The 25,049-nt window shown below is 46.4% G+C and overlaps 1 protein-coding gene across 7 annotated transcripts in view; it reads left to right on the top strand.

The window, feature by feature from the left end:
• Positions 1-25,049, top strand: part of DCDC1 (doublecortin domain containing 1) — a 444,094-nt gene that overhangs the window by 380,092 nt on the left and 38,953 nt on the right. For all 7 annotated transcript variants that reach the window (XM_070274958.1, XM_023646546.2, XM_070274959.1 and 4 more), the window contains 10 exons: positions 1,719-1,818; positions 4,153-4,288; positions 5,891-6,050; positions 9,880-10,035; positions 11,120-11,320; positions 16,423-16,516; positions 19,053-19,223; positions 21,773-21,958; positions 23,245-23,448; positions 24,735-24,936. In XM_070274958.1, the coding sequence (XP_070131059.1) occupies positions 1,719-1,818; positions 4,153-4,288; positions 5,891-6,050; positions 9,880-10,035; positions 11,120-11,320; positions 16,423-16,516; positions 19,053-19,223; positions 21,773-21,958; positions 23,245-23,448; positions 24,735-24,936 (1,610 nt within the window). The remainder of the gene's footprint in view (positions 1-1,718; positions 1,819-4,152; positions 4,289-5,890; positions 6,051-9,879; positions 10,036-11,119; positions 11,321-16,422; positions 16,517-19,052; positions 19,224-21,772; positions 21,959-23,244; positions 23,449-24,734; positions 24,937-25,049) is intronic.

Below are 25,049 nucleotides of genomic sequence, written 5' to 3'. Positions count from 1 at the left end.
GTTGTCCTAAAACTGGACACTCCCGTGGGCCGGACACTCCCAGGAAAATCCGCGTGGGGGCGGATACGATGACGGTGACTCCTTTTAGGTCCTGCTGCAACTGCTTGGACTGTAAAGGTATTGATTTGCGGAAAGTAGAAGGAATTGGGTGAGGTCTTGGGCAGCACCCAAGGAGAATCAGGCGGGTCTTGTGACTGGGGCTCAGTCCTCTGGCAGCTCCCTCCCACCCCATCCCACGAACTCCTGAGGATGAGAAGCACTGCCCAGGCCTCACTGGCCTGTGAGCTGCCCGAGCCGTGGCACGAGAAGCGGAGATTTAGTTCCCGCTGGCTTATTTCCTCCTAAGACCCCTCGGAGAGACGGAGGGAGGAATTAGCTGCTCAGTTGCTTTATCTCATCTAAAAAAGTAAAGCAGAGAGATCTTCTTCAGCAGCTGAGTCTGCGTGACGAGCACAGTCACTTCTGATTCATTTTCCACAGACAGGAGATTCTCATGTAAAGTGTACCGAGCAGGCATCTTGCGCTCGTCTTCTTCCAATGGCAGGGTCATCTCAACAGCGTTCTTCAGGAAACGCTCCGTCACCTCCCCTAGCTCTGCTTCCTTTCTCCACAATTCCACCTCTTCATCTCTACCCTAACTGGCTAGATAGATGCCAGCCTCTCCCGCCTTCAGTCCTCTCCCACTTTTCTGACAGCTGACTTTCTAAAAGGCAGATCTTGTAACACCACACCTGTGCTCTAATGCCTTCAATGACTCCTGCTGCTTATGGGATGGAGGACAAGTTTTTTAGTCTAACATCCTAAGTGCCTTCAGTTGGCTCCTGGCTTCTTTTCCAGCTTCATTTGGCTCCTCCTCCTGTCCATACACTCAGCTCCAGCCACCCAAAACTTCTCTAGGTCCTAACTCTTCTTGGTGAACTCCTATTCATCCATCAAGGCCCAGTGGAGATGTGACTTCCTTAGATAAGTCTTCTCTGGAGGAAGTCATTATTTTTCCTCTGTGTTCTCACAGGACCCTGGCCGGGTGCCTCTCACAGCTCCCACTACTTCATGTGACACTCCAGTCGCAGCCCTGCCTCTCCCCCCGACTGGAGAGGGAGCTCCTCAGGGGACAGGGGGATGGCATCATTCATCTTGATATCCAAAGGGCTGGCCCACTGCTCATTTGGGGAAAAAAGGATCACTGTTTAATGTCTAACGGGGCAAAAATTCCTCTTTCAAAGGGACTTAAAGGGCTATAAAGATCCCTTCTGGAGAAAGGAGGTGAGGAGCTGCTTGGTGATGGATGTGACTTTGGAGAGAGAGTAGAACTTCCACAGAAGAAGCTGGGGAAGGTGGTTCATGCAACAGGAAGAGAGGAGCCAAGGCCCACAGATGGGGAGTGGGGGCGCAGTGAGGGGAGAGCAGCGCTATGGTGCGTCTGCCTGTCCCCATCGCGCCTGGCGCCCGGCTGGGTGTTTCTCAAAGTCGACCCACAATTGTCACAACAACTCTGGGAAGTAAGTCGTTTAGGCTCAGAGAGTTTCGCTATTTGCCCAAGTCCCACAGCTTGCACAGGGACAGCGAGACTAACAGGGGTCTGACGGGCTCCCGGGCTGGCCCTGGACTCCTCACAGTCCCGCAGGGGGCTGGTCGTTACTGGTCGGGCCCTGCCGTCTCTGTTCTCCCTGCTCTGCTGGGAGCTCTCTGTGCACAGCTGATACTCCGTCTCATTGCAGGTGCACCGAGACCTTACATTTACCGTCTGCGGCTCGGAGATTGTTCAACGAAGAAGGGCAGGAAGTCTTGGCCCTAAAAGACCTTCAGAGAGACGAGCTGGTAAAGACAGGCTGTGAACCGGAAGTATCAGTACATGAATACTAACAAAAGAAAAGTGTTTTAAAATATAAGATCTGCTTGCCATCTTTCCTCTTATCTTCTCTCAGAATCATCCCCACTCAGCAGCCGTGAGAGAGTGGTGCACAGAGCAGGGTGTGGAGAGCTCACTGGGGGCGAGGCGCGATTTTCAGGGGCGGACGTGAATTACCTCCCCTGACGCTCCTCACCACCCGGTGGGACGCTTGCTCTCCTTATCCTCACCTTAGAAATGAGGGCAGGACCCGGGGAAGACCGAACTATGAAGCACCTGCGATTGCTGCCCACTGTCAGGGAGGTAGCGCCTCTTCCTTCCTTGAGGCCTGCAAAATGTGGCTGTTTAGTGATTTCCTAATGATGGCTTCACCTCTGGGGAAAAAAATCAGATCTAGTTTTTCACACACTCTGTGTGGGTGGCTGGAGAAGGCTGAGACGTGGAGGGCTTCAGCAGCCCCGCCTTGGCTCCCATTATGGGATTTGAGGCGTTGGCTTGAGAAGAAAGCCTGCCTTGATTGATGCCTGAGCTTCTCCGAGCAGACAACCGAGCCTCATGGGTTACCCAGACTGACTCAGGCTCCAGGTGTGAAGACCCCTTGAGAGAGTCTTCACTGAGGGCCCTGGAACAGGATCTGAGGTAGCAGGGGGGTCCCCAGGACAGGGTCCGAGGCAGCGGGGGTTCCCCAGGACAGGGTCAGAGGCAGCGGGGTGTCCCCAGGACAGGGTCAGAGGCAGCAGGGTGTCCCCAGGACAGGGTCAGAGGCAGCAGGGGGTCCCCAGGACAGGGTGCGAGACAGCAGGGGTCCCCAGGACAGGATCCAAGGCAGAGGGGCAGAGGGAGACTCTTAGCTCTTGGAATCTGGTGGATCTGGTTTGAATGCTAAGTCTTTGTTTGCTTTCAATATTTTTGTTTTCCCCGCTGTGCTTATTCACTGAGTTATTTTAGAAGGAATTTAAGGCAGATTGCATTAAAACATGTGATACAGAAGATAAATTTAATTTAAAGGTAAGTAGGTGAGGCCACCAGGGCAAGAGGAGGGAGGGTGGAGCCAGGAGTGGTTGTCACAGGATCCTGTGTATTTACTAGAAATGAACCTGTCACTGTGAGCAGCCGACGTGAAGGCTGGAGCAGGAACAGTCAGATGGTTAAGTGTGTTCATAGGAGGAAAGAAACCTATTGTTTTTTTTTTTAAATCTTTTTTTTTTTTTTTTGAGGAAGGTTAGCCCTGAGCTGACATCTGCTGCCAATCCTCCTCTTTTTGCTGAGGAAGACTGGCCCTCAGCTGACATCTGTGCCCATCATCCTCTGTGTTATATGTGGGACGCCTGCCACAGCATGGCTTGACAAGTGGTGCCATGTCTGCACCTGGGATCCGGGCCGCCGAAGCCGAACGTGTGCACTTAACCACTGCGCCACCGGGCCGGCCCCGAAACCTGTTGTTTTAAAGAAGAAATTTTGAGAACGTTTTCTTGTAGGAAAATGTGTGCTAATCAGTGAGTGGCCTGCAGAAGGCAGCACTGTTTCTTTTTCTTCTTACTGACTCTTCCTCAGTATCCCCCTCTATTTTTTCTTACTTCAACGAAATATATATTCATTTAAAGACATTTAAGAAATACATTTAAGCAAAATGAAGATGAAAAAGTGTCCTGCATAATCTCAGCATCTAGAAACATCCACATCAACATTTCGGTGCCGATGCTGAAATTCGTTCACACGAGCGGTTGTCAAACTGTTTCTGTAAAGGGTCAGGTAGTCAGTGTTTGCAGAGCGCACGGTCTCTGCTGAAGCATCGGCTCTGCCATTGCAGCACAAAAGCAGTGACAGACCACGCGTGAGTGAGTGGGCAGAGCTCTGTGCAGTTACACTTTATCCACAAGGACAGGCAGCAGCCCGGCCTTGGGCCTCCGGCATAGTTTGCACCCCCTGACTTATACCTCCCAACCCACCCTCCTCCTTTCCTTCCTTCTTTCCTTCTTCTCCTTCCTGTACACAAATTTTTTTTTAACTTTTTATTTTGAAATAATTATGTTTCAAATATACATTTTTATTTTGAAATTTTCGCAGTAAGTTGCAAAGACAGTATGGACAAGTACTTTGTTCAGCACCAAACCCTCGAGGTCCGTCAAGGTTGTCGCATTTATCAGTAGTCTGTGCCTTTTTATCATGAGGGTTATTCCACGCGCCACGGTTTGTTTAACCCTTCACCTGCTGTGAGACACTTCATCGTTTCCAGTTCGGGCTGTTGTAGGTAATGCTGCTGGGAACAGTTGTGCGGGAGCAGATACTCGTGTCTTTGGCAGGTGTATGTCTCACGTGGAGAAGACTGGATCAATCCCGACCTGTCCACTGCCCAGCAAAAGAGGCAAATCCTCCTGAGGAACTGGACGTCCGATGTTTCTAAAATGCAAATCTTCTGCAGTACACGTAAGACAGAGAGTAAGCACTGGCATTACTTTCCTTAATAAATGCAGCCAAAATAAAATACCTGGTGATACTGCTTTTTAAAAAATCCAAATTTGTTTAAACAGGTCATATTTCACCCCTGCATCTTGCTGATTAGGTCCTTGGACTTAATGTTTATCTTTAACAGACTTGTGCATTTTAATTCACACTACACTGCGGATGTGCTAAGAAAACACACTTTCTTTGTTTTGTCTTTAACAAATCGGGCCTTCCTTGTGAGCCCCACGTACCCCCATCAAGGAGAACATTGAACGTCCAGTCAGGTTCAGGTTCTGTCCCACCTGTTAATTTAACTGGCCCTTGAGGGAGGCCTTGCGGGCTTCCCACTGTCCAGAGTCCTGCTTCGGTTCCTCTCTAGGAAGGAAGGAAAGAACTCGGGGTGCAGACCCTCTTGCTTTCTAGGCCCTGCTGGCCGAGGTCCGTGGCTGGGTGGTGGTGTTCCATTCTTTTGGTCCAGACCATGCTTTGGGTGGGTGTGCTTCCTGCCTGCCACAGTGTCCCCTTGCCTCCTCTGGCCCTCTGCAGCCTGGTTGTGGCTGGGCAGCCACCTCTGCCAGTCCTTCCTACACACCCTTGACCCCTGCTCGGCAGCCCTTCGGGAGAGCTCCCCAGCATGGCTCTCAGCCAATCCTGGGTGGTGGGCACCCCCGAGAAACCAGCTCCAGGTGCACATGGCTGGGCCTCAGACTGGAGGGGCGAGGGCAGCTCGGGGGTGACTTGTCACAGTGTCCTGAGCGATGGGCAGTGCCCCAGCCTTTTGCTGCTGGTGCTGCTCAGATGCCCTCAGTGAAGCCTGAGTGGAATCACCATGCCCAGTGCTGGTTTTCTGCCTTCCTCTGTCTTCTGCCTCAAATCCCCTCAGGCCCAGAAATGGTGGGCTTTCTCCAGGTCAACCCTGAGGTTGAAGCCTTACTATGCTACATGGAAACTAAAGGATTTGGAAAAATCCCAAATCGTGACAGTGTCATCCTGATTTACGTGGCCATGGCTGTTGTCTTAGGGAATATGCTGGACTTGAATGTCAGAACTATTTTTGTGCTTCTGCTTTTCCTTTGTAACATTTCTCATCTCCTTGTGGTCTTCCTCCTTCCCTCGAGGCTGCCCCAGGAACCAGGACACAAAAAGGCAAAAGAGAAAAATCACTAATATAATTTAATCCTTACCCTGTTGCGTATATTGAACACTGTATGGTAAGCTTTGCACCTGTCTCTGAGGCATTGGGGACTTTCACTGAAGAATTTGGGACCCCAGAGAAGGATCTAGAGACCCATATCCAAATAATGTGGCCCACTTAAATAGTTAGAATTTACAATGACTTATGTGTTTTTGGACAGATCTATTTTCAGTACTTTTGACTAAGAAAATCTTGAGAGGAAAGAATCTACAAAAATTGAATTACTTGAGACAGAACTTATTAGTTTAAAGAGAAACTATCAATTCCTCCTAGAATTTGTTCTATTGTATCAAATAGCTCGAAGTCTTTTGCGTTTTTATTTTAGCACGTGTTTTCAAATTCCTAGTTCTCTGCAATCGTAACTAATATGTCCTTGCAAAAATGTTTGCATTTCTGCTCAGCTCTTGTTTTAGAAGTCCAAAGTGACATTGTGTCCGGAGCCAAGCTTGCTGTGCGTAAACCTGTGGAAATTTTTGGAGAAGAGAAGCAAATTATAGAACCAGAGGAAAAGCAAATGCAAAAAAATGCTTTAACAACAGAAAATGCTTCCAGTGAAATTTTGTAAGTAATCAGTGGGGCCAGCAAAGCTACCTGGTTGCTGTTTGAACTCAGCTCATTATCTCGACAACAGCACGGAGCACAGGCAGGGAACCTGCGCCGAGCGCGTGAAACCATGTCAAGTGAAGAGCTAGGATTTAATTAGTTTCTTGGCAAAAGAATAGAGCTGGAGCTGCAGTGTTCAACCATCACAATGATCTACTTTCAGTAATTTTGTTACAATGTTGCTATTTTTAAAAGGCTAGGATCTTAGAAATGCAGACATTCGTATGAAGAATTCATCATGTTTTGTTTCCATAAACGTGGACTTCAGGAACCATTAAGCCTCTTCCCTAAGGCAGGTTCGAGCTGGATGCGTGTTAGTATGTGGTCATCACCCTGATCTCTGACGTGGCTTTCTGATTGGTCCCTGTCTCCATAATCTCCTCCATTCCCCGCGAAGTTCGCTCTGTGGACACATCTTTCTGAAACACGGTCGTGACACATCTTTCTGAAACACGGTCGTGACACATCTTTCTGAAACACGGTCGTGTTCGTGCAGTTCTTCAGTGGCTTCCTGTTGCAGAAGAAATGTCTAGTCTGGAATGCAAGCCCTTCTGAGCCCGGTCCAGGCCACTGTTGACCCTCATGGGTGCCCCATACCCCCCTCCGCCCCACACTTTCTCATCCTGCCATGTGGACTCCAAGCTCCATCTCGGCGCCTGCAAGCCGCCTCGATGGAGGGGCTGTCGAGGCGCTGAGCCTCACCTTCACGTCTGCCCGCCTGAGCGTCTGCCTTGCCGTCCTTGTCTGTGGGGTGACTCTCCATCTCTGGGATCAACGAAGGCGGTGATTCCACAGAGCAACGTTCCCCCACCCCAGCGACCACCAACCTGGGAATTCCTCGAGGGCAAAAACCCTGTCACGTGTGTTCTGTGACGAGCAGGGAGACTGACGTTAGTGGTTATTTACTGAATAAATGAAGGAATGGTTCAATGAATTATAAAACCAAAAACAGCTGGTCAATTACCATTGCAATAACTGTGAAAATTAATTTCTATATCATTGTTACAAACTGTTTTAAAAGACTGTTTCTATTCTCAATTCTAAGAACATCAACTTTTATTTTAGGAACCAAACATCCTCATTTTGATGAGTGATGTCCTTGCCCTGACACTCAGAAAGGCACCAGAGGTCTCCTCCAGAGAGAGTGTCTGGACCTCTGGGTGCCTTCTGCAATGGTTAGAGAATTGGCCACAGACTTCCCCAATACCCCCTTTCGTTCTTCTTCTGAGGGAATATATCATCCAGTCTCTCAGTTACTAGGCTGCACTTAAGACAAAGACTAAGCACAAAGTAAGAAAAAAGAAAGAACATCTTTGAGAGCAAAGATCCGCATTGTTCTGATTCATAGATTTCCTCAAGACCTGGAGACCTTGAGGTAAAAGTGGTTGAGTCCACTCAGAGGATAATGCGAGAATCTCCTGCACAGTCCAGGCAGGCCCTTTCGATCCAATCTCTTCTTGAATACTCCTAGTGACAGGGAGGTCACTATTTCACAAGGCAGCCCATTCTAATGTTGAATAATTATTTAGAACATCTCCCTCCTATAATTTCATCTGTTTCTTTGAACTGTGTCCTATTCCTCCTCCACTAATGAGTCCCTAAAACACTCGAAGCTCACTGTCATCAGCCCACTGGGCTGTCTCTTTTCCAGACTAGCTGTCCCTGGTTCTTTGACCACTTGTGATGACTTCATCACAAAGTGTCTCCCATCAGAAAGTCACTGCAAGATCCCTCTGGACTTCCTTAGGTAGGTTTGTCAGGAGGTTTGCACATATTCATCGAGAAGTGGGATGATTTAAGACAAGACAGCCATAGAGCAAGAGGCCAGAACATGGATCTGGAAGGAACCCTTTAGATGGCTGGGTTCTATGTGCAGATTTCTAGTAAAAACAATAAGAAGCACAATGGAAAAGAAACTCTGGGGCAGCTGACCCCGCTGTGATGCTTGATGGAAGAAAAGCCTCTCCGGGCATGGTGCCCGGGGGGCTGTCTCCTCTTGTCCCGCACGCTGGGCATGCCCTGCCTCTCACCAGCCTGTCTCCGGCCCCCTCCCCTTGTTCATGGCATGCCTGTCACACCGGGGTCCTTCTGTTCCTCAAATGAGCCAACACCCTCTTGCTTCAGAGTTCTGTAGTTGCTCTTTTGTCTGTCTGAATGCTCTCCCTCCAGATCCTCGCATGGCAGGCTCCTTCCCACGTCCAGGGCTCAACTCACACGCCACCTCTCGGAGGAGCCTTCTCTGACCCCACTGCTAAAGAAGACCCCACCCACCCCCGCCAATTTCTATCACAGTATCCTGTTTTGTTCCACTTATGGCACTTAACTTGTTTGTTTATTCATTTGCTTGTCTGTTCCCTCTTCTTCCCACTAGAACGTAAGCTCCATCGACCCTGAGAACCTGTTTGTTTTGTTTGTCCCTGTATCCCTGACACATAGAACTCTGCGCCTCTCATACAATGGACGTGCAGCAAATATTAGTTAAAGAAATGAATGACTAACTAAGGATGATTTTAAGTTTTAAGAGTGAACGAATGGACAAACGAATGAATTAATAAAGTAAGATGGACTTAAAAATGGCTGTTCTGAGATTGACTTGATGTATTTCATTTCACTGGAAGCCCAAGAGCATATAGATAAATTCCAAGTTAGAAAATGAAGCATCTGGAAATGGGGGAAGAATATTGTTTACACCCTGCTAAATATGGTAAAACTAAGAACGACTTTTTTCCCCTTTTCCTCGAGGAAATGGAGTTGGTGGGAAAGCTATGTTTTTTATTTTCAACACAAGATGGCGCTGTTGTTTTTTAACTGTTACTAGATTTTTGACTTGAGAAGCTGCTTCTGCTGCAGTCCTGGTTACCCACGAGTTTGAGATCCACACGAAATACTTTTGTTACGTTTGACAAGTGTGTGGTCTGCTCTGCTAACACAGCAATTGTCCCTGAGTTTGGAATATGTTGTCGCTTGTGGTTACATCAAGTGACCACACGCGCCTTGCCCATCGCGGCCCCAGAGGCTTTATTTACACATTCGCATATTTGGAGCACAGAAATAGGCTGGCTGCTCTGCCCGTGCATTTATCCCGCCGTCAGCCCAGGAGTTCTCCCGTTGTGTCAGGATCCCACGGAAGGCAAGCGAGCCTGGAGCGTGATATGTACAGATCTGTATGGCGGCCACGCTCCCGCGCACAGCGTCGTCTCAGTAGGAAGCAAGAGGCTGGCTCAGTCATTCAGACTAGGACGATTTACTCAGTGTTTCGGTGCGTTATTCTCTTTCAAAAGCTGGCATGTCTGTTCCAGTGCTCTTTGAGTCTCCCTAGATTTCTCTATTGAGAGGAAAAATTAAGTTAATGAAGATTCCTTTAACATTGTCTAGTGAGTAAACTTCATGAAACCCAGTAATCTAGGCTGGACTGTTCCAGACAGAGTTATGACCCACTTCCGGGGTGAGCAGAAGGACTCTCATTACATGTTTGTTACAAATTTGTTAAACTACTAGGCAGTCTTAATCTTATAATTTTTCACATATAATATATGACCTCATTTTTTCTCAATAAACAAAAAAGAATGCTGTTTATTATGGGATCGAGGACTTTTATGTGTAGCCTCGTATTAAAAGACCTAAATTATGAGTTAGTGGGATGTGGATTTGCAGTGTTGAGCGCCGTTATGGAAATATGATTTACAGACCCCCCGTCTCCTTCAGGACAGGATCAGCTACACGCAGAGACATTCTCTGGGGGTAAGTGGGAACTCTTAGACTTGTGTTTGTTTCTGGCCCTTGATAGGGATGCGCACGCGAGGGCCCATCTCCGAGGGAAGGCTCGGGGTCCTGTCGTCAGGTACGCCTGGCAGGACACCTCTGGGGACCTGCAGCAGCATGGCGGGCCTCCGGAGAAAGTGGAAGAGCTCTTTGACGATGCGCACCCACAGGAGGAGGACAGGTAAGAAGGGATTCCTTAGATTTGCTCACTTTGGGGCAAAAGTATTCCCGAGGGTCTGCGTTCCTGTCAGCTCAGTTTGCATCAGCACACACGTTTTCGCTTGTGTTTTGACGGAAGTGCTGAACATGCTGTGGGATGGTCCTCATCGCTTCAGTTGTGGCCATGAGTCCTGCTCGCTGGCGTCTTCTCTGTGCAGACAGCGAGCTCACCCGTTTGCCTCCTGAGCACCGGCCGAGCCTGTCTATCTGCTGAATGAGTGTGTGAATGAATCTGTGGATGAGCACACGAGATGGCCTGACTTCTTTAAGAAATTAGTAAAACGCAATTTCTTCCTTTTTAATTTTATTTATTTCTGATTAATGTCCAATGAAACGACAGGAGTCTATAATACTTTGTATTATTCCGTCTTTAGACATTTGCTTAACATTACAGCAGCTCATATGAATTAAACAATTTTGTCATATGAACATTTGGCATTAGTCCGCACTTATAGTAGGGACTTAGATGTTTATAAATTAGTTTAATTGCCAATGCATCGTGATGGTTAATATGTTTAATAAGTCGGCTTAATGCTTTAAGATCCGTTAAGTAACAGATTCCTTTAATTAACTCACTAGCATTTTGTTATTTTCTTTTATGATATTCTATGAATTGTTTGGGAAGATTGAAACCTTGGAGAATGAAATTCTATTTTCCAGAGGTCCTGTGGATGGAGGATAGAGAGCCATGGTCTGAATGGGGCCCTTCGTTCTCTGTTTGATTCTGAATGCCCCCCTTCTTCTCCCTCTTTTTCTTCTTTAACTAAATTCTCTCTTCAACTGAACTTCTTTTTTCTTTGCTGATGAATTTCTCATATTCTCTTGAATGAACCTTTACTTCTGTTACAAAATAAACTCAGACTCCTATTTTTCACTTCCGCCTGGCAGTGCAAAGCAAACAGCATTGCTGGTGTCCCGATGATCGTGCCTCCCCGTGACAGGTGCATTTGGTTCACAGCGGGTCTCTCACCAGCAGAACTTGCAGTCTCCAGCACGTTGGTGCACAGGGTACTTTTCTGCCACTAATGAGATTCTCTTTATTTCAGCCGTTCTCCAAGGCAGAGTAAATGGCAGAAGCTTTGCCACCAGCAGTTTGAATACAGAGATGCGCAAATTATAAGCCATGCCGTTCCTCAGCTAGCACTGGGGGTGCCAGGTCCCGACCTGCATTCGGGCACGGAGGTGGTTTTGGTGGAGAAAAAAGCAGATGATGGTCGTCAACGCTGGATGCACAAGAAAGGCAGCAGGTAAACCCGTTAGATTTGGGGGTTAGTATATCAAAAAGTGAGTGGGTGCCTAAGAGAGCCCACATGATCCTCACCCAGCAGGCAGGGTACCTTTGAGGACTTTGGATTTTCTGATAACATGGCCAATAATTCTTAACCTACTCGAGGAGGAGAAGGAGTGAAAGCAAATGCGAGCCCTCGGGAGTCTACACACAACTTCTCCACTATCGATTCAGATAAGAAATGTGAAATCAACCTGCTGAGCTCATGGTTTCAGCTGGCCACTGAGGTCAAGAGAAAACTGGGCCCTTGTCTAATTTTATTCTGATGATTTGAAGGGATCAAGTAGGAACTCTAAAACGTCCCCATTTTTAGAATTTGACAGCACTTGTCATTGACTCATCTCCTGCCCCCCAACATGCTTGCCCCTCGCCCTCCCCTGCTGCCATCACGTAACCAGCTGATACGGCTTCTGCTCACACAGTGAAAGAGAATTCTTACCTTAACGGATACAAAATCCTAATCCAATGGCTGGCCTTTGTTTGGATTCAGATTCAAGCTGGCCACTGTCAATAGGTTATTTCCGAGACAATCAGAGGAAATTTAGAACAGTCTGGGTACCCCACGATATGAAGGAAGTCTTGTTAATTTTGTTGGTGTCATAATGGTTTAATGGTTACGTTAAAAAAAAAAGAGAGAGAAAAGTCCTGGTTGCTTGGATATATATTGTAGTATTTACAGATAAAATTAAGAGATATCTCAAATTTGTTCTAAAATATTCTAGCAAAAGCAAAAACTTTTAAACTTGGGAGGGGGGAACGGAGGAAACGAGAATTGGTAGAATATTGACAGCTGCTCAGTCCACAGTGGTTTCTTACACGTTTCTCTCTGTTTCGGTGCACGTTCAAACATTTCTTTAACAAGAAAGAAAAGAACTCCTTGGATTTTAGATTGGTTTGCTTCAAATTCTACCATTTGTGTTACATGGTGGAGCTCCAGGGGCCTCTTCAGGCTTTGGAAATACTATACAAAATGTATGTTTGTGTATCTGTACTATATATATATATATTTTTTTTTTTTTTTTTCTGGGAAAGAGCTGTGATTTTCATTGGCTTCTCAAAATGTGTGTGATGCAAAAGCTTAGGAGTGGCTGCTCTGAGAGAGGCTGCATGAGCTTCAGCAGGTGGCAGCAGCGGCGGCGTGGGCGGGGAGGGAGCCAGCCTCACTCTGCCCGCTGTCTGAGATGAGCAAAGCCCCCAGCAAGGCGCACTTAGAGAGGGCTGGGAAGCCACCGTGCAGGCAGGCCCGTGAGTGTGTTCTCTGCCCCGTTCATCCCGCCTAAGCTGTGTTTGCGATGGGGAGCTAGGAAGTAGGCTTTTGTCCCTGAGAATTGCCTGCCATATGGAACCAAAATTCATTCGCACAGCTGCACAGGGTTATTAAGGGCAGTGTTTTAGGTGCTGGCGCTTTAGCAAAGAACAAAACAGATGAAAATCCCTGCACCTACGGAGCTAGAGCCTCCCCATCTCTACCTCTCTGGAAGTTTGCAATCCATCCCACTGCCTTGGTTTTCTGTATTGCAGTTGAGGTCCCTTTTGAGCCTACGCTGGAATTGGAGCATGGCTGATGAACCGGGGTGGACACACATGGGGAATGAGAGAAGTGACCCTAAGGCAGGAGAAAGCCAGCGTGATGAGTTTGTCAGGAATGCCTGGCCACTGGAGGAGAGGCGAGTTCTGAGTCCTGCTCAGAGCCTGTCGCTGGGTTTGTTTTTCATCCCGAGTGCTGTGGAGGAAGCAGGAGGAGGGAAAGGTTCTTTAAGTAAAAACAGAAAGAGCAGTTTGCCTGAAACGCCGTGAAACGCTGGACCACAACCACCACTGCTTTGGAAAATCCAACCGCGTCTAGCAAGAGGAGGATGGTCTCTTCCCATCTCCTTCCACTTTCCAAAACACTCTGTAACTTTGACGTCTTAAGGCCTCGCACGGCGAGCTGTGGAAGAGGGGGACGGTTGGTGGGAGATGGAGACATTGATTGTCCCTGGTCAGAAACTTGAAGCTTTGGTCCAAGAGAAGAGGTGGAGCAGTGAAGGGGAGAGGCAGTGGGACAGGATTCTCACGAGCACGCGGGTCACCATGTGGGAACTCCCACAAGCGCTTGGGCGGGAGAGGTTTGCAGAGTCTTGGTGAGTAGGTGTGGCCAGATTCAGACGAATATGTGTCCTATGGCCGAAGTGCGTGGGCAGGGACGGTAATTCTGAGCTTGCTTCCGCATTTTCCCTTGGCGTTTTGCTTTGTTCTCGTTCATGTAATTGGATGCTGAAACCCATTTGTTTTGATGAGCTGGCGAGTCCTGGAGACTCTTGGGTTGCATTAGGCAGCAGAAACCTATAGAAAATTCTGTGCATGTGGGCCACAGTCTTTTGATCCTCCATATTTTGTCCAGACAGTAGGCTCACATTTAGGGAGGCAAATGCCATCCAGAATTTGTATTACTAGAGTGTAGGTAGAGTCACTCACGGCCAACACAATGGGAGATACCCAGTGGCTGTCACTGTGCCGAGAATTTTTCACTGTTAGTCCTTTCATTCAGTCCTTTGGGTCTTGAATTACTTTTTCATTTTGGCCTCCTATTTAAAATAGAAAATAACTAGGAAATCTGATATCCTAAGCAATTATCAGCAAACCCTCTTCAGGGAAATTATGAGAGTGAGAACGAGGCCTAGCTGGGGTAGCGCGTAGTCTAGGCTAGAAGGGCAGGAGAAGAGTGAAGGGGTGCTGAGGGGTCGTGGGGAAGAGCCAGACACACTCACGCAGGAGGATGCTCCAGGTCAACTTTTGAGATAAGCTGGCATCTTTCTGCACTTTTCAACTCTGGCTCCGTCTAAATTAACCATTGGTCTCTAAAGGGAAATATGAAAAAAATCCTCAGGGATGAAAATCCCCTCAACAGGACTCAAATTTATACAGTGTCATGGAATTTGGAGTTGAAAGAGATCTTAGAAATCTCTAGTCTTAGCCGTGATTCCAAAGCTAGGTAAACTGAGGCTCAAGGAGCTTCAGTGTCTTTCGTGCACTCGGAGTGCAGGTTGGTGGGAGAGGCGATAGTGTCGAGCTGGAAGTCGCGGGGATACAGAGTAAGTTCTCACTCTGCTGTTTGGCGCACGGGGTTCTGTAGTCTCCCGGCCCGGCTTCCAACAGAGGCTAGGCACTCCTGCTACAGGCGAGCGCCGGTTGGCTGCACTGTCCAAAACAGAAAAGAAAAGCCCACACCTTAGTGTCTGAGCGAGGCACTGGAGCCTGGGAGAAGTTGCTGCCTCTGTTCTAGGCCGCACAACACAGAGACGGCGAGGTGACTAATCCTGCATCAGTAGGTCAGTGCATGAAATACGAAATCATTCATTCCTCTGAATAATGTTGGGTGCCAATAAGAATGCAAGATGCAAGCTATGCAACATGCTGAGGCCACAGAGACAGACAATGCAGAACACCAGCTCTCGTGCAGTGCAGTCCTGACAGATGTTGATAGGCTATTTGACAAAATTGAGTACCCATTTTGGATTTAAAGTGATACTTCATTAACTAAGAATAGATGGAAGAAATAAAGGTGAGATTAATACTGATTATCCTGTAGGAATAAGAGTGATGTTTAAAATTCTGTGTAATTTGTACTGTATTTTCCAGGGCTTTGTAAATTCTTTACAATGAGGATATATTATTTTATGTTCAGAGATTTAAATGAGAGATCTGGAATTTTTTAAGTCTCACAAGGAAAAATGTATTATTTTTATAACAGATCCTCTCCCACCTTTGCTCGCCCCTTCCCTCCACTCCTACATCCTTACATTTTATATTCGGGACGAGTTATGTTTTCTGCAGCAGGAATGCCAGTGCTGGTCTGCAAAGCAACTATGTTGACAGGTGTAAAGAACTGGCTTTTCCTATACAGACAAGAGCCTCGAATGTTTGGTTTATTTTTGCTTTTAAGGGATGCAAGGGAAAAGAATTGGAGGGTTTTAGCTCAATAACTTTGTTTTTTCGTCAAGGATGTTTTATGCTAGCTTCAGTGTAAGATCACTTAGAAACATTCAACAGATACCTTGCACTTTGAGGGAAAACTTTTTTAAAAAAGCTATAAAAAGTCACAACCATTAATAATAGTAGCTGAGCCTAAGAGCAGTGTGCCAGACAGTATCCTGTGCGTTTTATATGCATCGACTCGTTTGAGTCCCACAATAGTCCTGTGAGGTGTGCACGTTTGTCCCATTTTACAGATGAGGAAACTGAGGCACAGAGTCGTTAAGCAGAGCCGTGGAGCTCTTGAGAGGTGGACCCAGGATTCACGCTGGGGTACTGTGGCTCCAACAGGCATGTTCTTAATCGTGCTGCCTCACTGCCTCTCTGAGCAGCAAAATGGGTGAGGAGAGTGTATCAGCCTGGGTGTGATCAGTGATTTAACCAGAGGAGGTCTAATATAGGGAATTATTAAATGATAATAAAGAGTAAGTCTAAGACATTAAAAGCAAACAAACAAACTGTAAGTACTCGAGGGCTGGGGGTGGGCCCTGGAATGGGGCCTGCCCCCGCCTCATTCAGAACTCGCTGGGAAGGGTCTGGCTGCAGCTCACTGGACACGGTCTGTGGCTGCTGGGCAAGCAGGAAGCAACTGCTGGAACATGTGTGGGGGCGCAGCTGGTTGTAGGCACATGGGTGTGCAAAGGGAGTGGGGGTGCTGGTGCGGCAGAAGGCCTGGAGCCCATCATGGCCATGTTGGGGGACCACAAGCAGATGATGACCATGCCTGGCCAGAGCTGCAAGGGTGCCGATGGACTGCACATTTTGGAAATGTGCTGGGCCAGCCATCACTGGATGTCCTCACTCCCAACCACTGACGCCGTGCAGCAGCCAGAAGGAGCAGGAGAGCCCCTCCTCCTGCAGTGGACTTTCAGCACCTCTGCTGAGGAAGCTTGACATGGTGCTTTCTGTAGGGGAGAAATGCTCAGAGGATTTACATCAGTTATCACAGGGCACGTATGGAGCCAAGAGGCAACATTGACGAGTGGCACAGGGGGAGTTCTGAGGGCTCACGCTACTTGGTAATGTGCCTCATTCTGTTTTCCCAAGGACCTTCCACCTGGTGAGCGACCCGGAGCTGGTGCTGGCGGTGTCTATGACTAAGGCTGGGAATGAAGTCTGTGGCTATCCAGTTATTGTTCAGGTAAGATAGATATACAGGTGAAAGAGCAGGTGTGGCCCTTTATGTAGTTAAATTTCAGTAAAGCTCCATGCTTCCCTGTAGTGGAGAAAGAAAATGGCTGTCATAGAAACCTATCTTGAATGCGGTTGTTAAAATATTTACAGTAGTCTGCCTAAATTTCAAATTGAGCTTGTTCACGTAGCTCTTAATTTAGTTTAATCTGACAGATGGTGATTGTGGGCTTGCTGCATGTCAGGAGCTATGCTAGTTACTTAAGTCAAATCCAGTGGCAAGCACGAGAAATTGTCCCAGAGCGTTCATGGAGCTGACAGTCCCGGCTGTGGATGCAGCCAGGTGAGTGGCTGTTAGCTGCACCTGGTTCAAGGTCAGCGACGGGGGACATATGCACGCCCCCTCTTACCTGGCTACTGGAGGGAGAGAACCTGGTCAAGCGGTCACCCTGGAGGGCCTGAGCTCCTCAGTGTTAATTCTACTGAGACTCATTTCAGATACACCTTTGACATAATTTTGCAAATGCTTATTGCAGCCAGACCGTTTTTGGAGAACCCAGAGAAGTCTGGCTTCCGCTGAGTTGGGGGTGAGGTCCCGGAGCTCTTCTTTCATGTTCGCCCGTCATCTTCACTTCTGTGTAACCCAAGCTGCCCTGAGCCAGCCACGCGCTCTCCCTGCTGGGCGGAGGCAAGGGTTGAGGAGCACCTGTGCTTGCGTTGCTTTCTGCATCCTCCACGGTGTTTACCATCTTCCTGTTAAACAGAATACATTGTCTCCAAAGAACATTGTTTTATTCTATATTTTTAATACAATGAGGCAACTTGAATTCAAAATTGGGACATAGCAATCTGGACAGATATCAAAGCTTAATTAAGTCTGTCCTGATGATAAGTGGGGGGAGACGCAGTACATAACATCACCTCTTCCCTGCCAGGTGCCTCTTGGTACAGATCACAGTGAGATCAAACCTCTGCAGATACAGATTTAGTACCTTAATCAGTTTCATAAAATTATAGATATGAATGTTTTCCCCTAAGGTTCCCATTTCATAAGAAATGAGTTTGATCCCAAGGTAATTGGTATTCCCTTTCAAGGTTTTTTCTTCTCTGGTATTTCATTTTTATTTCTTGAAGTAATCAGTTTATGAGAAAATATTAAAGTTCATGTAAAATAATAAAAATGAGTCATGTTAGGCTAACGTTGTTAGACCTCCTCCCTGTTTCTCCCTGTTTCTTGTATTTTCCTCTTTGCTGTCAGTCTCTCCTTGGTAGAGCAAGTTCCTTGAGGTGTCAGGTTGTGCTCAGTTGGCACTAGTCTACTGCTGGCTTGCTGTTCGTGCTGTGGAGTAGATTTTGACTCCTAGTGACCCTGTGGACAGCAGAGGGAAGCCTACCCGGTCCCTCTGCTCCATCCCCTCACCTTCCGGTGGTGCCGTCTCAGAGAACGCTCCGCTGCTACTCATAGGGTTTTCGCGGCCAATTTTTTCGGAAGTGGGTGGCCAGGTCCTTCTTCCTGGTCTTAGTCTGGAAGCTCCGCTGAAACAGGTCCACCATGGGCGACCCTGCTGATAAGTGAAATCCTGGTGGCACAGCTTTCAGCCTCACAGCAACACACAGCTGCCACAGTAGGACAACCCACAGACAGGTGGTGTGGTTCCCTGACCAGGAAACGAACCCAGGCAGTGGCAGTGAGAGTGCCCAATCTTAACCACTAGATACCAGGGCTGACTAATATACTGGTTTAAATTCTCTGAAATTGACACAACTCATTTCTTTACTTATGCTTGAGCCAAGTTTTATAATTAGAATAAATATACTGTTTCTATTACAATAAAACTGATTGTCCTCACCTTTAAAAAAACCTCCTTGATAACCAATGAAATATAAATTAAGATATCAACAAGGTACTTTTTTCATTTGTTATATTGATGATGTTTTGGCAAGAGTGTGAGGAAAACAGGCCATTTCACATACTGTTGGTGTAAGTGTAAACTAGAATGACCTTTCTAGAAAGCATTTTGTGTGATAAAGCTTCGTATAACACATTGTAACATTTAGAAATGATCACGTTATTTTATCAGCAATTCTACTTGAGGAGTTTGTTCTAAAGAAGTTATTATGGACTTACACAAAGATTTATATGATTGTTCATTGCTCTTTTGTTTATAATAAGGAAAATTTGAGAAACAATCTACGTTTAACTATTGGGGATTGGTAAGATAAAATATCCCTAAGATCAAATGGCATCTATCCTTAAAAAATGTTAGGAAAAGGTTCATGGAATGTTGTTAAGTTAAGAAAAACAACTAATGCAGTTACCAAATTGTATCTATTTTGTGATTCCATTTTTTAAATTAAAGAATGCCTATGTATGAATATAAAAAATATTGTGTATATAATCATCAAATATCAACGGTAGTTATAAACTACATGGTAGAATTATGAGTAATTTTCTATACTTTCTGAGTTTATGTAGTGAAAACTCTGACTGCTATAACTAAATCATGAACTCTCCTGTTTGGCTCCATATTTTCTGTCCTTTTCAGAAGTATAAGCCATATAAGAATGGGGCTTCCAATCAGAGGTGGAAGTATGTGGAAAGTGTGAAAGCTTTCGTGGCCTTTCACAGCACTGCCCTGGACAAGGAAACCACAGCGGCTCATTACGCGGGTGTCTGCACAGCCTCTGTGATCAAAGGGGAAAACGTCCATCAGCCAGTGAGTGGTTCCTTCCTACTGACGATTAAAGAAAAATAGGGGAAAATGGGGTAATTTAATAAAGCAAGAAAAATCTTTTTCTAGAAAACCCTATGTTCACACAAATCGAGCAGTGACTTGTGACGAAGTTGCTTGGCCTCTGTGACTGGTTGGGAAAGAACGTAGGGGTGTTGCTGTTGCCCTCTGCTGCTCTTGGCTCACCGCCATCAGCACCGCCTTTGCTTCATTGCCGGGTTTCCAGAGCCCGCATGAGACAGGGTAATCACACGTCTGTGCCCCCCAGGGGTGCCTGCCACACTGGGGTCACTGCACTCCAGACAGCTTATGGAAGTGAGGTGACTGCGTCTCTGACAATATCACATGGCACCAAGTACAGGGATAAGCGTCAGTAAACTCTGATTTCTAAAGAAGCCATTTATCAAGTTTGGTCCTACAATTCTTGTTAGTAGGGAGTCACTTGCACCATACTTTACCAACACCTGAGACATCTGTGGGTCAGTGGGTCAACCCACCTTGCTATCGTTGACGACCTTCAGCCTACAGAAAATTGAAATCTCACGATGTACACAAGACCCTCCAGACCCTCCTTACTCCGCTCCTCAGCCGGCTCTAAGCTGCGGCGTCTCCTTCACTCGTCGTTCCCTCGCTCTACGGAAGGATTCGTGGTTGTCCGAATGTGCCACGCCGTTTTGCGTGTCTCTGCCTTTGACTGCACTTTCCCTCCCGCCCTTTCTCCTTCATCTGTACACTCACACCAGTCAGCAAACATGCTGTCAGAGACCACTAAGGCCACCTTAAAAGGAATCAAGTCAACTTGAGAAGGCTTCCAGTCCAAAGACGAAACCATCTAAGTGTCAGTAAGACTAATGAATGTGGCGGGTTCACAAACATCAAATATGTTTAAATTTGTACGTTCATGCTGATATTCAACAGTAGCAGCAACAACAACTCGTTGGTCACAATTAGATGATTCTAAGCAACAACTTTGTTACTCTGTAACTAGATTTATGTTCAACTTTTTGGGACAAGAATCTTCCTAGATTTTACACGGATTTTTATATTTATCACATAAGCAGGCAAACAATGTCTGGATTTTCCACTTTTACTGATAGCAGTTATCAGTGGATTCAGGCGATTACAACCTAATCCCACATTAAAAACATTCCCAATGACTTTTGCTCTCGTGTCACCTGTTGGTGATCTTTGCCTAAATCAATTATTTCATTAGGAGTTTCAAAAGGGTCAATTTTGTCTAATTCTATCCCTTTTACCCACCTTTATTAGCTGAACTTTTAATGTAAGGGAGAATTTTATCTCTTCAACTAGGTATTTGACTACCCAAAAATATGCTTTGTAAGGGATGGTAGGATGAATGCTTAATTTTTTCCATCTCACTTATCTATTGTAGTGTAACAAACCCCCTGAAAACTTAGTGGCTTAAACCAACAACTATCTTTGCTCTGTGGGTCAATAATTTGAGCTGGGCTCAGCTGGGCAGTTCTGCTGGTCTTGCCCGAGGTCAGTCGTGTGGCTGTGTCATCTGGTGGTGCTTCAGTAGTTTGGTGGTTCTATGGGGACTGGACAGTCAAAGATGGCCTCCCTCCCCTGTCTGGTGCTTGGCGGCTGTGAGCTGGCACCTTGGTTCTTTCTCCTCAAGGCTCCTCGAGCAGGCTGGCTCAGGTGTGTTCAGACTGTGGTCTCAGGGTTCCAGTTGCAGCCAAAAGATAACAAGCCCCAGTGTGCAAGCACTTCTTACGCATCTGCTTGCATGGCATTTGCTCGTGCTATAGTGGCCAAAGCAAGTCACATGGCCTTGCTCAGATTCAAGGAAAGGAGAAAAGGAGAAAGACATTGTATTTCTTGATTGGACGAGCAGCAAAGTCACATTTCAGAAGGGCCTGCAAACAAGAGTGGGATAGTTTTTTTGTGGCCATCTTGAATCTTCCTAAGGCCAAATGTCAGAGTTATAGATTGGTGCCAGTTTACTTCCAATGGACTCCATTGATTGTGGCTTTGTTGTTTGTTGTTTTTTGTTGTGTTTGTTGTTTTAACTTATATTTTTAGCATCATTATGAACTAAGAATTTTACGTATTCAAACATATTCAAAGTGTTTCATTGCTCCCAAATTGTCCCACTTTGGGCCAGTGAAGACGCTTCACCTTGGCTCCTGTGTCATTTCGACATGACTCCTTCACTCCTGGCTGGCTTCTTTTCTTTCTGGGTACCACGTGACAAACCTTGCTAATCTTGTATATTTCTTGCCTCAAATCTGAAACCGGCCATTCCTCCAAGAAACTCTGATCCTGGACATGAGTTACACACATTGATGCTGAATTTTCTTTGCCTCTAGGCTTTTTCAGTCAACAGAATTTGGAAACATGTTCTTTTTAAATGAAATTATTAGGGAGTAAAATAATGCATTCATGTTGAAATTTCAAATTTGGCATTTGGGGATTATAAAAGTGCTTTATTTGTATTATAAAGTGTTGTGCAAAAATGCTGTCATAATTTAGATGCACCCACATGAAAGCATCTTTTCCCTTTTTAGGGGTACTATTATCTCTCACCTGCTGGAAAGAAAGAAACGATGCTCTGCTTGGCATGTGGACAATCCAGGAGAGCAGAGAAAGGACTGAAACTCTTGCTTCCTGGGCTGCCGTTCCTCTGTGCCTCGGGATCCCAGACCCAGAAGCCCTTCTCGCGAGGGCCTTTCAAGGCCATCACAGTGGCCGAGGTGTGTAACGATCTGGGCTCTGCTGATGCGTGTGTGGTATCAGTTTGGAAACTTTGATGCATTCATTATCTGTCTGCACTCAAGTTCATCTCCACTCATCCGATTCATCTTCCTCTGCTGCACCCTTACCACTCCACCTGCATTGATTTCCTTTTCCCCAAAGTAATTTAAAATACATTGTCTATTAATAGCTCGATAGACTCTTTGAAGTTAATTGGGCACTTCTGCGGCTTTAATCATCTTCTGACACCTTCCCCTGCTCTCCGTGTTGCTTTTAGAGGAGGAAGGAACTGCAAATCTTCCCTTAGTGGAGCAGCTTTCTGCCCATATCTACAGGGCAGACTCCCTTTTACTGGTATGAAGCCTTTCAGGGGGAATTGGACGTGTCCTTGTTAATGACTTCAGGTTGGGTGCTGAATTCACGCATCCTCGTCTAATACTATTAATAGCTCCTGGAGAAAAAAATCTCTGCCGCTTTCCTGTGATCTTAATTTAAAATGGCACCATTTGAAAAGTCCTCTCCTTCAAGTTCAGAAGGGAGACATGCTAAGGGGAACTTACGCATCTGTGGGAAAGAGCGGTTCCTGAGAGGTGGGCAGCCTTCTGGCCTGGTGCTCTTCAGGGCCTGCCCACCCATCCCAGCCCACTCTCCTCTCTCCCTGAACCTGACACACTGCAGGGAGGGGCTGGGGCAGTCATAGTTCCCATAAACACCAATTGGAGCAGTAACTGAAGGAGAAAGGCAGTCACTCCTCTGGGGGAGTCTGAAGGCATTTGGCTTCTTTGGTGATGGGGGGGCAGCGCTGAGTAGGTGGGGAGCTGATGGAAGAGAACCCCCCAGTGTTAGAGCATCTCAGACAGAGCTTTTCCCTCTGGAGCAGGGGTGGGGAGGGAGAGGAGCAGTGCTTAAGGCTGCACTTGTCCCCTCCCCCTTCCTCGGTCCTAAAGGTAAAGGTAAAGACAGAGAGCGTGTCTGTGGTGCTGGCGTCCCGATCCTTCATGCCCTGCTCTCTCTGGCTCAGGCATCCTTCCTCATGTCCTGTCACAGGAGAAGGCCAGAAACACAGGAGGCCCAAGTCACCTAAAGCCTCAGGGACAGGGCTGGGAAGAGAACTGAGTTCCTACCCAGAGTCCCTCCCACTGCAGCCTCCAATACATTTGAAGTGAGCATTTCAAAATGGAGACGCCACACACATATTCATTAAAAGACTGATGTATACCAAAATAGCAACACTGAAAGAAAAAAGCTTGAGTAGACCTATGATTTTTTTTTTTTTTTAAATCAGGCTGATTTATCTTCTTACAAGGCTGAGAAAACTCTAGGTTATTATGAAGACCGCCTATCATCTTTACGGACGAAGACCCGCACGCAAGTTGTATCTCATAGTGGTATGGCAGCTACGCACCAGAAGGCAGTGAAAATAATTGCATACAGAAACGGAGACGGATATCGAAATGGGAAGTTAATTGTGGCTGGAACATTCCCCATGGTAAGTGGCTATCACTTAAATGCTTCTCGCATCCTCAGAGGTAACGATAATGGTGATTCCTCTGACAAGAAAAAAGCAGTGGGATTGAGTGATAAATGTCCCTGGCCAGCTTCACCAATTTAAGCTGATGAGATCAAGATCTCTGGTTTCTTAAACATATTCTTTCTGATTGTATTTCTTTGGATACAGCCTTAGAAAAGTGAGAAACCAGAATGTGGTTTTTAGATTAGCTCCAGAGCAAAGATATACAAAAGCAGGGGAAACAAAGCCACCAGACTTTCTTCATTCTGTGACAGACACAATGCCTCTCTGCCTTGCTCCCATTCTGGCTTCAAGCTGCGTGTCGTCTGACTGTTCGAGGGGCCCCTGCCTCATCTGTCATTTGGAGAATCTGAGCTCTCGTTTGTCCATAGGGTGTTTCACTTCATGTTCGCACTGGCGAAGCAGGACTTGTGCCGGGAGAGAATCTGTGCTTTCCGCCTTAGAGGCTGTGTCCAGGGTCGCAGGAAGGGAGGAGAGCCCAAAGGGCCCACACCCAGCTTTGTCCTTCCATCGCTTGGCGGTTATCCTGTCTGTCCATTCCAGCCAGCACCTTTGACAGCATATTTTACAAGCGTTGGTAGATGGGATCTGCTCTTACCCTGGAGCCTTCCTCGCAGATGCACCCACACACACAGACTCCTTCGCTCACCTCCTTGGTGGAATACAAGTACATTTTTTATAAAGATGATGTTGTTCAACAGACTAAGCAAAGTACAAAAGTTAGCAACTCCAAGATTCACCCTGAGCTCCACAGCTGGCTTTTGTGGTCTTGGGCAAAAATATTAATCCTTCGGCCTGTTTTCCCATCTGCAAATGGAAGTAACAATAGGTGTCATTTCCTGGTTTGAAAGTCAACTACTCATTCATTTTAAAGCAGGTCATCAATATGGAGTGGTCACAATTTATACCTTACAAGGCAGCAAAATTGAAAGTGAATTTCTAGGTTGAACATTTCTTAGCAAATAGATACTCTGATGATAAAATGCATTAACAAATGTCAACTGCTGTGTTACATTTCTGGAGCTAAGAACTTTCTCAGCTGGATTGGACTAATTTTGTGAGATTATGTAGGTTAATCTAATATCAGAAATGGTCTCTAATCAAAGATCAAATCGGTAGTTATTCAGCTTTCTATTTTCTCAAATTACAGGATTTTCTCAGATTTCTAAAATAATAAGGTCTTCCTGATTATTCCCAGTTCTCTCACGATTTCCTCTCAGTTCTGACCAGTCGGTGTTGTCTAGCTTCTTACAGAATGCACGGAACGGCTTGGTCTTGCCCGAGCAGCCTCCAAAGTGTACACCGAAGATGGAACCGCGGTCTGCTCCTTGCGTGATTTGGTTTTATGGGCTCTAGGCGAATCTTTTATCCAGAGAGACTCTGAGGGACGAAAGAAAGAGGCAGCCCCTGTCGGAACAGAAGAGACAACAGTTAAAAGTATGAAAGGTTGGTTACATTTGACAGGGTTTAACCAATTCGACTTATGTTTGATCATAAAAAGGTTAAATGTGATTCTTTCATTCAGTTACCCCTTCTAGAATGACAACCACAGAAAGCTC

This window comes from Equus caballus, chromosome 7, assembly GCF_041296265.1.
Source record: "Equus caballus isolate H_3958 breed thoroughbred chromosome 7, TB-T2T, whole genome shotgun sequence".
Taxonomy (NCBI): domain Eukaryota; kingdom Metazoa; phylum Chordata; class Mammalia; order Perissodactyla; family Equidae; genus Equus; species Equus caballus.
The sequence above is the reverse complement of the archived record's forward strand: the minus strand, read 5'-3'. Positions and strand labels throughout refer to the sequence as shown.